At 44.0% G+C, this 13,066-nt stretch overlaps 1 protein-coding gene and 1 long non-coding RNA gene across 2 annotated transcripts in view; one reads left to right on the top strand and one right to left on the bottom strand.

Annotated features, from left to right (window-relative positions):
- The window catches only part of arc1a (Actin-related protein 2/3 complex subunit 1A), a 10,438-nt gene extending 8,195 nt beyond the window's left edge, over positions 1-2,243 (bottom strand). Inside the window, 3 exon segments of the mRNA NM_001146479.1 lie at positions 1,235-1,252; positions 1,398-1,504; positions 2,069-2,243. Of these exon segments, the coding sequence (NP_001139951.1) occupies positions 1,235-1,252; positions 1,398-1,461 (82 nt within the window). The 5' untranslated portion in view covers positions 1,462-1,504; positions 2,069-2,243.
- Positions 1,484-5,493, top strand: LOC123725376 (uncharacterized). Its single transcript, XR_006757828.1, has 3 exons — positions 1,484-1,603; positions 3,122-3,176; positions 3,348-5,493. It is a non-coding gene; the product is annotated as an uncharacterized lncRNA (long non-coding RNA).
- The last annotated feature ends 7,573 nt before the right edge of the window (positions 5,494-13,066 follow it).

Raw genomic sequence — 13,066 nt, 5'->3', positions numbered from 1 at the left:
CCCCTTCTCTCTCTCTACTGATGAGGTTGAAACATGGTCTGTCTGTCTCCCCTTCTCTCTCTCTCTACTGATGAGGTTGAAACATGGTCTGTCTGTCTGTCTGTCTGTCTCCCCTTCTCTCTCTCTACTGATGAGGTTGAAACACGGTCTGTCTGTCTCCCCTTCTCTCTCTCTCTACTGATGAGGTTGAAACATGGTCTGTCTGTCTGTCTGTCTCCCCTTCTCTCTCTCTACTGATGAGGTTGAAACATGGTCTGTCTGTCTGTCTCCCCTTCTCTCTCTCTACTGATGAGGTTGAAACATGGTCTGTCTGTCTCCCCTTCTCTCTCTCTACTGATGAGGTTGAAACATGGTCTGTCTGTCTCCCCTTCTCTCTCTCTACTGATGAGGTTGAAACATGGTCTGTCTGTCTGTCTCCCCTTCTCTCTCTCTACTGATGAGGTTGAAACATGGTCTGTCTGTCTCTCTCTCTACCTGCATTTGAAGTCACAGGATCCAGCTGCCAGCAGCACGTTGTTAGGATGCCAGTCCAGGCTGAGGACGGTGGAACGGATTGGCTTCTTGATGTGCTTACTCACCCACCTGACACACACACACACACACACACACACACACACACACACACACACACACACACACACACACACACACACACACACACACACACACACACACACACACACACACACACACACACACACACACACACACACACACACACATTTAAAGAGTACAAAACTATTTAGCCTACTTCTCTCTCTCTCTCTCCCAACCCCTCCTCTCCTCCCTTACCAGTCGTTATCAGACTCGAAGTAACAGACTGATATGAGTCTGGCTCCGCTGCCCACAGCAAACTTATTCTCCAGAGGAGACCACTTGACGAAAGTAGCAGCTCTGTTGATCCTCAGGATGACCAGAGTGGGCTTCCAGACCCCGTCCTTTAGAGACCAGACATAGGCATTACGATCCGCCCCACACGTCACGATACGGTCGGACTTAGGAGCCCAGTCGATACCTGGAGAGGGAGGGAGGGGAGAGAGAAGAGAGATAGTCAACGTAAACCTCTGAAAAACATCATCAATGTCCAGACATAGATTCAAATACTTTTGAACAATTCCTGTGATGTCATTTCCTGTGCCTATTCTACCTGTGATGTGTCCATTGTGCTCCTTCAGCTCATGACTCTTCACCCACTGGTTACCACTCTTCTGATAGATGTGAACCTCATGGTTGTTGGGACTGATGGCAATCTCTACAGGGAGAGAAGAAGAGGAAGAAGGCCAGATAACAGAAGAGTCAGTGGATAAACATTTTGATGAACGTGGATGTTTTGATGTTGTATGTGTATATTTAAAGTATGTGATGTTATATAATAAAGCATTGGTCCTGGGCCGTACGGGTTCTGTCCCGGTTCCAGGCGTGACAGGTGATGGGCTCAAGCAGAAACTGGTGCAGTGACATGGTGATGGGAGTTGAGTGCGGTCAGTCTCTCACTGGTCACCGGCTACACAGAGAGGGAAAACCCCCATAGGAATACAAGAACATGACTCAGCTCGTTAACTAACCTTAGTCAATTCAGCTAACGCTACTCGGCTAGCTGCTGGTAATGCTACCTGTTCGGTAGATTTTTAGTTTACATTTCACAAACTGTTAAGACGTGAATGAGTACCAGTGTTTTATACATATAACATGATATACCCGTGATCTTAAAGATGAGTTCGTTCTGTATTTAGGAGCAAGGTGTGACTGAGCTAATTAACTGGCTAGCCAGTTGACAGGCTGTCCCACACTAATGTTCGCTAACTAACTAGCCCAATTTCGCATGTAACGTTACGATAGCTAAACTAGTTAACTAGTTAGCAAACAATATTTCTAATAATGTATTTATACTTCAATGTCCATACAAAAAAGGATCAACTAGATTACGAACGATAAAATATGCTACGAAAATAACATTTAATCTCGCCGTAAAAAAACGAGGCCTCCTCTCTTGAACCAAGCCCCGAACTTTCCTAAGAGCCGTCGCCCGCTCCCAGCGACACAGTTTGCATGCTAACTGTTAGCTTACCTTGGTTTTGACAGAGCAGTCTTCTTGCTGGTGCTCTTTTATTCGGAAACGATAGATTGATGATAACGTTAGGGAGACAGCGGAACGGACTTGAATTCGCGGACTCTGGGCAGTCGACACGAATCCGTCCAGGAATATCAGGAGTCGAACCGGGAAGCTTAGCTTCCAGCTACATTCAGATGGATAGGATGTCAGCCAACCAGGAGACAGTAGCCTATTTTTTGCTGTTGTTGAAGGCTGCCCCTAGCGGCTAATGAACCAAGCAAAAATAAAAATAATAATTAACAAGGCAAGTCAGTTAAGAACAAATTGTTATTTACATTGACAGCCTAACCCGGACGACGCTGGGCCAATTGTGCGCCATCCTATGGGACTCCCAATCAAGGCCGGTTGTGATACAGCCTGGAATTGAACCAGGGTCTGTAGTGACTCCTCTAGCACTGAGATGTAGTTCCTTAGACCGCTGTTATACAGCCTGGAATGGAACCAGGGTCTGTGGTGACGCCTCTAGCACTGAGATGTGGTGCCTCAGACCACTGCGATACAGCCTGGAATGGAACCAGGATCTGTAGTGACTCCTCTAGCACTGAGATGTAGTTTCTTAGACCGCTGTTATACAGCCTGGAATGGAACCAGGGTCTGTACTTCCTCAGACCGCTGTGATACAGCCTGGAATGGAACCAGGGTCTGTAGTTCCTCAGACTGCTGTGATACAGCCTGGAATGGAACCAGGGTCTGTAGTTCCTCAGACTGCTGTAATACAGCCTGGAATGGAACCAGGGTCTGTAGTGACTCCTCTAGTACTGAGATGAGGGCCTTAGACCGTAGTGATACAGCCTGGAATCGAACCAGGGTCTATAGTTCCTCAGGCGGCTGCGCCACTCTGGAGCCCTTGAAGATATTAATATTTAATATTGATAGCTTGAAGTGAAATAAACTGTCAAGACTACAACACTCATTTTGAATTGTGATTATTGTATTGGTTACACTAAAGTGGTTTGAAGCCCTAGTTTAAAGGTTACACGATGTTGAAATATCTATTCTCTTTTTCAGAGTGGAAGAGTCATCATTGGAAAAACGGATGTCATAATCTTTCCGGACAGGAAAAGTTGAGGATTTCATTTAATTTCTCCCATTATTTAATACTGACACATGCTGGCATCAAATAGTCTACAACCATTAACTGCTACTGTGCTCAAATTGATGTATTGTTGTCTGACTAGAACCCTGATCTGACAGGTCTCTGAACGGAACTCTCTCTCCTTTCTCGTCATTTCAGATATTTGGTTTTAGACAGATTTACTTTCGGCTTCACAATCAAGAACTCACCAGACTATTTCATCGATGTGTGTCCTTGTGGGGCAAAGCAACGATGGGAAATACATCAATGGACTCTCCCAACAGCTTCTGCATAGGAGATTGTGGTGAGATTATACATTCAATCCAATTGTCTGATGATATGAAATAATACATCATGTACCAATACAAGGTTTCTGTTTTGATGATATTTCTAACACGGTTGTGTCTTTTACCCCCTTTAGATAGAAAAGATCTGATTTGAAAAGATCTGTGATTGGTCGAAATACTAATTAGTGGAAAACATATCACAAATTGGGCTGCCTGTGTAAAAAAAAAGAAGAAGCTAATTTTATAATTTTTTATTCACTTAATGTACTTCACATCAAGAATATCTGTTCCAGAATCTTAATGTACTTCACATCAAGAATAACTGTTCCAGAATCTTACTTCACATCAAGAATAACTGTTCCAGAATCTTAATGTCCTTCACATCAAGAATAACTGTTCCAGAATCTTAATGTACTTCACATCAAGAATAACTGTTCCAGAATCTTAATGTCCTTCACATCAAGAATAACTGTTCCAGAATATTAATGTATTTCACATCAAGAATAACTGTTCCAGAATCTTAATGTCATTCACATCAAGAATAACTGTTCCAGAATATTACTTCACATCAAGAATAACTGTTCCAGAATCTTATCACATCTTTATTTAATATATCTGGAGCGCAAACTGGTTCGGTCTCCAACTCATCAGAGAATAAAGTAATGTAAATGGGTTTTGAAAATAGGTTTTATTTTTAAATACGAAAAAAATACATAAATTACAGCATATATCCAATACCAAATAAATAAAGAGATAAACATAAAAAAGGGGAAATGTTTACATTCTGTTGCCTAGCTACAGAGCCCAGTAGCCATGTGAAAAGTGCATGTCAACCATGATCCAGCTAATGGTGATATTACACAGCTACTGAAGGGCTTGACCCCACTACATGGCTGTGTTCCAGTGTCCATATGAGCAAAGTCTTGTATCACACCCATTTCAATATCTGCTGTTCTGTTCATGTTAATTAATGTACCCTTATTGTAAAGTGTTACCTAATTGTTTTATTCATACAGAAAGGTTTCTAAAAAAATAACATTTAAATACATTTTTTGTCTCCAGACAGAACTGATTAAAACTGTATAGTCTATGAAATGACATCAACCAAGAAACCAACCTCTTCACTCCAAAATGAATAGAAAAGGGGGTTGAATGTGAGAGAGGGTTTGAGGTCAGAAAAGGCGGCCGGTAGTGCGGACTAAATGGAGAAAATGTTGGTGAATCAACAGCTGTCCTGGAATTTTGACAATATGGCTGTCAGTTCTGATGGTATGGTCGGTAGTGGAAAGACACAGGAAGAAGAGAGATCATGATACAGAAAGACACAGGAAGAAGAGAGATCATGATACAGAAAGGTAGACGTTAGTAGGGATTTATTTGTTTTTTTATTTTCAAGGTAGTACAGAATTGGGCAGATAATGATTGATCATACATTCCAGCACAGTAGGTGGCGGCATGCACTTTAAACGTTTGTTTGCGGACCAGCCATGATATCATAGAAGAAGAAGAAGAAAAAAATATTAACCTTCATGACATCATAGAAGAAGATTTACCTTCATGACATCATAGAAGAAGAATATTCACCTTCATGACATCATAGAAGAAGATTTACCTTCATGACATCATAGAAGAAGAAGATTTACCTTCATGACATCATAGAAGAAGAATATTCACCTTCATGACATCATAGAAGAAGATTTACCTTCATGACATCATAGAATAAGATTTACCTTCATGACATCATAGAAGAAGAAGAAATGAATGAAAATCAAATGATCCTGACACCATCTAAAATGGATCTCAACTTAAATGGGCCCTGACAGGAATATTTGGTGCAGGGTACCTTGCTCACTGCCTGTAATTATCATTATTTAACATGATGCAGGCTCTGGCAGTGAGCTACCCTGAAGGAGCAGAACCTAACACCAACACTAACGTATTGCAATCTTTCTAATAAACGGTTAAACGAATACGTGGCGTTTCCTGTCTGAGTTACACCAAACACAGAACATTTTCCACAGTTGTAACAAACACACAGTTAGATACTCACCACCAGAGTCAATGGAGGTGTAGACAGACATCCAACACAGAGTACTACCTCTTCTCGTTGTGGCCTACAGCTCCATCTTGTGGTCGCGTCGGGGACAACAGTTGTTGCCATCTGAAGCGTTGTAGCTAACAATAACCCTTTTCCTAATCTTAACCTCATTCTCCTAACCTGCTACGTTAATTCACCTAACCTGCTGTGTTAGTTCTCCTAACCTATCATGTTAATTCTCCTAACCTGCCATGTTAATTCTCCTAACCTGCTGTGTTAGTTCTCCTAACCTATCATGTTAATTCTCCTAACCTGCCATGTTAATTCTCCTAACCTCCCATGTTAATTTTCCTAACCTGACACGTTAATTCTCCTAACCTGCCATGTTAATTCTCCTAACCTGACACGTTAATTCTCCTAACCTGCCATGTTAATTCTCCTAACCTGTCATATTAATTCTCCTAACCTGTCATGTTAATTCTCCTAACCTGCCATGTTAATTCTCCTAACCTGCCATGTTAATTCTCCTAACCTATCATGTTCTCTATCACCTCTCTCCTCTGCTCTCATACTTCTAGACCTATCTGCTGCCTTTGATACTGTGAACCATCAGATCCTCCTCTCCACCCTATCCGAGTTGGGCATCTCCGGCGCGGCCCACGCTTGGATTGCGTCCTACCTGACAGGTCGCTCCTACCAGGTGGCGTGGCGAGAATCTGTCTCCGCACCATGCGCTCTCACCACTGGTGTCCCCCAGGGCTCTGTTCTAGGCCCTCTCCTATTCTCGCTATACACCAAGTCACTTGGCTCTGTCATATCCTCACATGGTCTCTCCTATCATTGCTATGCAGACGACACACAATTAATCTTCTCCTTTCCCCCTTCTGATAACCAGGCGGCGAATCGCATCTCTGCATGTCTGTCAGACATATCAATGTGGATGACGGATCACCAGCTCAAGCTGAACCTCGGCAAGACGGAGCTGCTCTTCCTCCCGGGGAAGGACTGCCGTTCCATGATCTCGCCATCACGGTTGACAACTCCCTTGTGTCCTCCTCCCAGAGTGCTAAGAACCTTGGCGTGATCCTGGACAACACCCTGTCGTTCTCCACTAACATCAAGGCGGTGACCCGATCCTGTAGGTTCATGCTCTACAACATTCGCAGAGTACAACCCTGCCTCACACAGGAAGCGGCGCAGGTCCTAATCCAGGCACTTGTCATCTCCCGTCTGGATTACTGCAACTCGGTGTTGGCTGGGCTCCCTGCCTGTGCCATTAAACCCCTACAACTCATCCAGAACGCCGCAGCCCGTCTGGTGTTCAACCTTCCCAAGTTCTCTCACGTCACCCCGCTCCTCCGCTCTCTCCACTGGCTTCCAGTTGAAGCTCGCATCCGCTACAAGACCATGGTGATTGCCTACGGAGCTGTGAAGGGAACGGCACCTCCATACCTTCAGGCTCTGATCAGGCCCTACACCCAAACAAGGGCACTGCGTTCATCCACCACTGGCCTGCTGGCCCCCCTACCTCTGAGGAAGCACAGTTCCCGCTCAGCCCAGTCAAAACTGTTCGCTGCTCTGGCACCCCAATGGTGGAACAAGCTCCCTCACGACGCCAGGACAGCGGAGTCAATCACCACCTTCCGGAGACACCTGAAACCCCACCTCTTTAAGGAATACCAAGGATAGGATAAAGTAATCCTTCTAACCCCCCCCCTTAAAATATTTAGATGCACTATTGTAAAGTGGTTGTTCCACTGGATATCATAAGGTGAATGCACCATTTTGTAAGTCGCTCTGGATAAGAGCGTCTGCTAAATGACTTAAATGTAATGTAAATGTAAATGTTAATTCTCCTAACCTATCATGTTAATTCTCCTAACCTATCATGTTAATTCTCTTAACCTGCCATGTTAATTCTCCTAACCTGCCATGTTATTTATCCTAACCTGCCATGTTAATTATCCTAACCTGCCATGTTAATTCTCCTAACCTGCCATGTTAATTCTCCTAACCTATCATGTTAATTCTCCTAACCTATCATGTTAATTCTCCTAACCTGCCACGTTAATTCTCTTAACCTGCCATGTTAATTCTCCTAACCTGCCATGTTAATTCTCCTAACCTATCATGTTAATTCTCCTAACCTGCCATGTTAATTCCCCTAAACTGCCATGTTAATTATCATAACCTATCATGTTAATTCTCCTAACCTGCCATGTTAATTCTCCTAACCTATCATGTTAATTCTCCTAACCTGCCATGTTAATTCTCCTAACCTGCCATGTTAATTATCCTAACCTATCATGTTAATTCTCCTAACCTATCATGTTAATTCTCCTAACCTATCATGTTAATTCTCCTAACCTGCCATGTTAATTCTCCTAACCTATCATGTTAATTCTCCTAACCTGCCATGTTAATTCTCCTAACCTATCATGTTAATTCTCCTAACCTGCCATGTTAATTCTCCTAACCTATCATGTTAATTCTCCTAACCTGCCATGTTAATTCTCCTAACCTGTCTTGTTAATTCCCCTAAACTGCCATGTTAATTATCATAACCTATCATGTTAATTCTCCTAACCTGCCATGTTAATTCTCCTAACCTGCCATGGTAATTCTCCTAACCTATCATGTTAATTCTCCTAAACTGCCATGTTAATTCTCCTAACCATGTAACAAACCATCTGTAGCGACAAATCATCAACAGATTTTCTCAGACATTATTACATGGACCGTGTCCGAATACCATGTTTAGCTGCAATACATTCTACATGTTCAGCAGGACACAATGTTTTTGGAACGTTCAAATATAAATCGTCTATGTAACTGGAGCAAACATGCCTCTCTGACATGTAGAATAAACACCTGGCCCTGAGAATAAGGAATGAAATCAGACGCGCCCCTGTACTTGCTTTTTGGGTATGCAAAAAATTGATTGTTTGTGCAATTTCGAAAAAAAATTTTTTGCTTAGAATACATGTCATATTCATTAAAGCCTTACATCTAGTCAAATTCACTGCACACTATTGAGCTGTAGGGGCTGTTACACAGAGGAAGACGTGGACGGACGCTAAAGAGCAGTAGTGGCTGTTACAGTGAGGAAGACGTGGACGGATGATAAAGAGCAGGTAGACGTCTCCTGTCAGGGGAAGCCATCGAGTGGATGTTGAGCGGGATGCAGAAGTAAAACGAGCCGGATGTACGGCATAGCGACCTGGATGTTTTTGGGAGAGCATCCAGGTCAAAGTTACATCCAGCATCCAGCTCAGAGTTACATCCAGCATCCAGCATCCAGTTCAGAGTTACATCCAGCATTCAGCATCCAGTTCAGAGTTACATCCAGCATCCAGTTCAGAGTTACATCCAGCATCCAGCTCAGAGTTACATCCAGCATCCAGCATCCAGTTCAGAGTTACATCCAGCATCCAGCATCCAGCTCAGAGTTACATCCAGCATCCAGCATCCAGTTCAGAATGACATCCAGCATCCAGCTCAGAGTTACATCCAGCATCCAGGTCAGAGTTACATCCAGCATCCAGCATCCAGCATCCAGGTCAGAGTTACATCCAGCATCCAGGTCAGAGTAACATTCAGCATCCAGCTCAGAGTTACATCCAGCATCCAGCATCCAGTTCAGAGTTACATCCAGCATCCAGTTCAGAGTTACATCCAGCATCCAGCATCCAGTTCAGAGTTACATCCAGCATCTAGTTCAGAGTTACATCCAGCATCCAGCTCAGAGTTACATCCAGCATCCAGTTCAGAGTTACATCCAGCATCCAGTTCAGAGTTACATCCAGCATCTAGTTCAGAGTTACATCCAGCATCCAGCATCCAGTTCAGAGTTACATCCAGCATCTAGTTCAGAGTTACATCCAGCATCCAGCATCCAGCTCAGAGTTACATCCAGCATCCAGCATCCAGTTCAGAGTTACATCCAGCATCCAGCATCCAGCTCAGAGTTACATCCAGCATCCAAGTTGGGCAGGATGCAGAAGTGCTTAAAAAAACCCACAAAAAAACACAGCTTTTAAATAAAATAAATAAAATAAATAATAAACTTTTACAAACGTCACAGAGGTCTTATATACATTCAGTGATACAGGTAGTGATAGGGCCCAGAGTCGTTCCTGGTCAGACAAAAAAGGAAAACTCCACCAGGCCCTAAAGAAATAATGGAACACTATCCACTCTCATCCTGTGTCACCCCTGATATATGAGGCATTAGAATATTGGCTAGGTGTGGTCCTGGGTCAAAGCTAGCTAGAAGAGAAGAGGCAGGAAGAGCTGGTCCTAGGAACAGTGCTTTTGGGCTGAAGCCCCTAGCTAGAAGAGAAGAGGCAGGAAGAGCTGGTCCTAGGAGCAGTGCTTTTGGGCTGAAGCCCCTAGCTAGAAGAGAAGAGGCAGGAAGAGCTGGTCCTAGGCAGTGATTCGAGGTTGAAGCCCCTAGCAAGAAGTTTCACTCAAACAGAATAAAACTGATCTCAGATCAGTAATAGGGACTACTTCACCCTACTCCTGTGGGAGTGCCAGATCCACATGAAACACACCTGTCTGTCAGCTGATCCGGGTGATGAGGTGACTGACCAATGAGGTGACAGGAGCGCCAATCAACACCTCGTTAAGCTCTCTCAACAAGGTTTGAGACAGATATTTGACACCTGTCTCAACAAGGTCTGGGTCAGATAATTGACTATCATGGCCCTTGACTTATTTCCTGGAGGAAAGGGCCTCGTCAAATATTGTGATAATTTTGTGGTTTCTCACTCCTCAGCTGTTCAGCAGAGGCAATGGACACATCATGGAAGTCAGAGGAACCATGTCCTAACCCTCCTCCCTACCAGGTAAGACTCTACAGTACAGTACACCCACCTCTCTCTCTCTCTTGTTGTTTCAGTCCAGGGTAAAGGAGATGACATGAGGATCTCTCTCTCTTGTTGTTTCAGTCCAGGGTAAAGGAGATGACATGAGGATCTCTCTCTTGTTGTTTCAGTCCAGGGTAAAGGAGACGACATGAGGATCTCTCTCTTGTTGTTTCAGTCCAGGGTAAAGGAGACGACATGAGGATCTCTCTCTTGTTGTTTCAGTCCAGGGTAAAGGAGATGACATGAGGATCTCTCTCTCTTGTTGTTTCAGTCCAGGGTAAAGGAGATGACATGAGGATCTCTCTCTTGTTGTTTCAGTCCAGGGTAAAGGAGACGACATGAGGATCTCTCTCTTGTTGTTTCAGTCCAGGGTAAAGGAGATGACATGAGGATCTCTCTCTCTTGTTGTTTCAGTCCAGGGTAAAGGAGATGATATGAGGATCTCTCTCTTGGTGTTTCAGTCCAGGGTAAAGGAGATGACATGAGGATCTCTCTCTCTTGGTGTTTCAGTCCAGGGTAAAGGAGATGATATGAGGATCTCTCTCTTGTTGTTTCAGTCCAGGGTAAAGGAGACGACATGAGGATCTCTCTCTCTTGTTGTTTCAGTCCAGGGTAAAGGAGACGACATGAGGATCTCTCTCTTGTTGTTTCAGTCCAGGGTAAAGGAGATGACATGAGGATCTCTCTCTCTCTTGTTGTTTCAGTCCAGGGTAAAGGAGATGACATGAGGATCTCTCTCTCTCTTGTTGTTTCAGTCCAGGGTAAAGGAGATGACATGAGGATCTCTCTCTCTTGTTGTTTCAGTCCAGGGTAAAGGAGATGACATGAGGATCTCTCTCTTGTTGTTTCAGTCCAGGGTAAAGGAGACGACATGAGGATCTCTCTCTTGTTGTTTCAGTCCAGGGTAAAGGAGATGACATGAGGATCTCTCTCTCTTGTTGTTTCAGTCCAGGGTAAAGGAGATGATATGAGGATCTCTCTCTTGTTGTTTCAGTCCAGGGTAAAGGAGATGATATGAGGATCTCTCTCTCTCTTGTTGTTTCAGTCCAGGGTAAAGGAGATGACATGAGGATCTCTCTCTCTCTTGTTGTTTCAGTCCAGGGTAAAGGAGATGATATGAGGATCTCTCTCTCTCTTGTTGTTTCAGTCCAGGGTAAAGGAGACGATATGAGGATCTCTCTCTTGTTGTTTCAGTCCAGGGTAAAGGAGATGACATGAGGATCTCTTGTTGTTTCAGTCCAGGTTAAAGGAGACGACATGAGGATCTCTCTCTCTCTCTTGTTGTTTCAGTCCAGGGTAAAGGAGATGATATGAGGATCTCTCTCTCTCTTGTTGTTTCAGTCCAGGGTAAAGGAGATGACATGAGGATCTCTCTCTCTCTCTCGTTGTTTCAGTCCAGGGTAAAGGAGACGACATGAGGATCTCTCTCTCTCTCTTGTTTCAGTCCAGGGTAAAGGAGATGACATGAGGATCTCTCTCTTGTTGTTTCAGTCCAGGGTAAAGGAGATGATATGAGGATCTCTTGTTGTTTCAGTCCAGGGTAAAGGAGATGACAAGAGGATCTCTCTCTCTCTTGTTGTTTCAGTCCAGGGTGAAGGAGATGACATGAGGATCTCTCTCTTGTTGTTTCAGTCCAGGGTAAAGGAGATGATATGAGGATCTCTCTCTCTCTTGTTGTTTCAGTCCAGGGTAAAGGAGATGACATGAGGATCTCTCTCTCTCTTGTTGTTTCAGTCCAGGGTAAAGGAGATGATATGAGGATCTCTCTCTCTCTTGTTGTTTCAGTCCAGGGTAAAGGAGACGATATGAGGATCTCTCTCTCTCTCTTGTTGTTTCAGTCCAGGGTAAAGGAGATGATATGAGGATCTCTCTCTCTCTTGTTGTTTCAGTCCAGGGTAAAGGAGATGACATGAGGATCTCTCTCTCTCTCTCGTTGTTTCAGTCCAGGGTAAAGGAGACGACATGAGGATCTCTCTCTCTCTCTTGTTTCAGTCCAGGGTAAAGGAGATGACATGAGGATCTCTCTCTTGTTGTTTCAGTCCAGGGTAAAGGAGATGATATGAGGATCTCTTGTTGTTTCAGTCCAGGGTAAAGGAGATGACATGAGGATCTCTCTCTTGTTGTTTCAGTCCAGGGTAAAGGAGACGACATGAGGATCTCTCTCTTGTTGTTTCAGTCCAGGGTAAAGGAGATGACATGAGGATCTCTCTCTCGTTGTTTCAGTCCAGGGTAAAGGAGATGACATGAGGATCTCTCTCTCGTTGTTTCAGTCCAGGGTAAAGGAGATGACATGAGGATCTCTCTCTTGTTGTTTCAGTCCAGGGTAAAGGAGATGACATGAGGATCTCTCTCTCTTGTTGTTTCAGTCCAGGGTAAAGGAGATGACATGAGGATCTCTCTCTCTTGTTGTTTCAGTCCAGGGTAAAGGAGACGACATGAGGATCTCTCTCTCTTGTTGTTTCAGTCCAGGGTAAAGGAGATGACATGAGGATCTCTCTCTTGTTGTTTCAGTCCAGGGTAAAGGAGATGACATGAGGATCTCTCTCTCTCTTGTTGTTTCAGTCCAGGGTAAAGGAGATGACATGAGGATCTCTCTCTTGTTGTTTCAGTCCAGGGTAAAGGAGACGACATGAGGATCTCTCCCTTGTTGTTTCAGTCCAGGGTAAAGGAGATGACATGAGG

The sequence above is a fragment of the Salmo salar genome, chromosome ssa12 (genome assembly GCF_905237065.1).
Source record: "Salmo salar chromosome ssa12, Ssal_v3.1, whole genome shotgun sequence".
Taxonomy (NCBI): Eukaryota; Metazoa; Chordata; class Actinopteri; order Salmoniformes; family Salmonidae; genus Salmo; species Salmo salar.
This window is presented reverse-complemented; position numbering and strand designations above follow the sequence as displayed.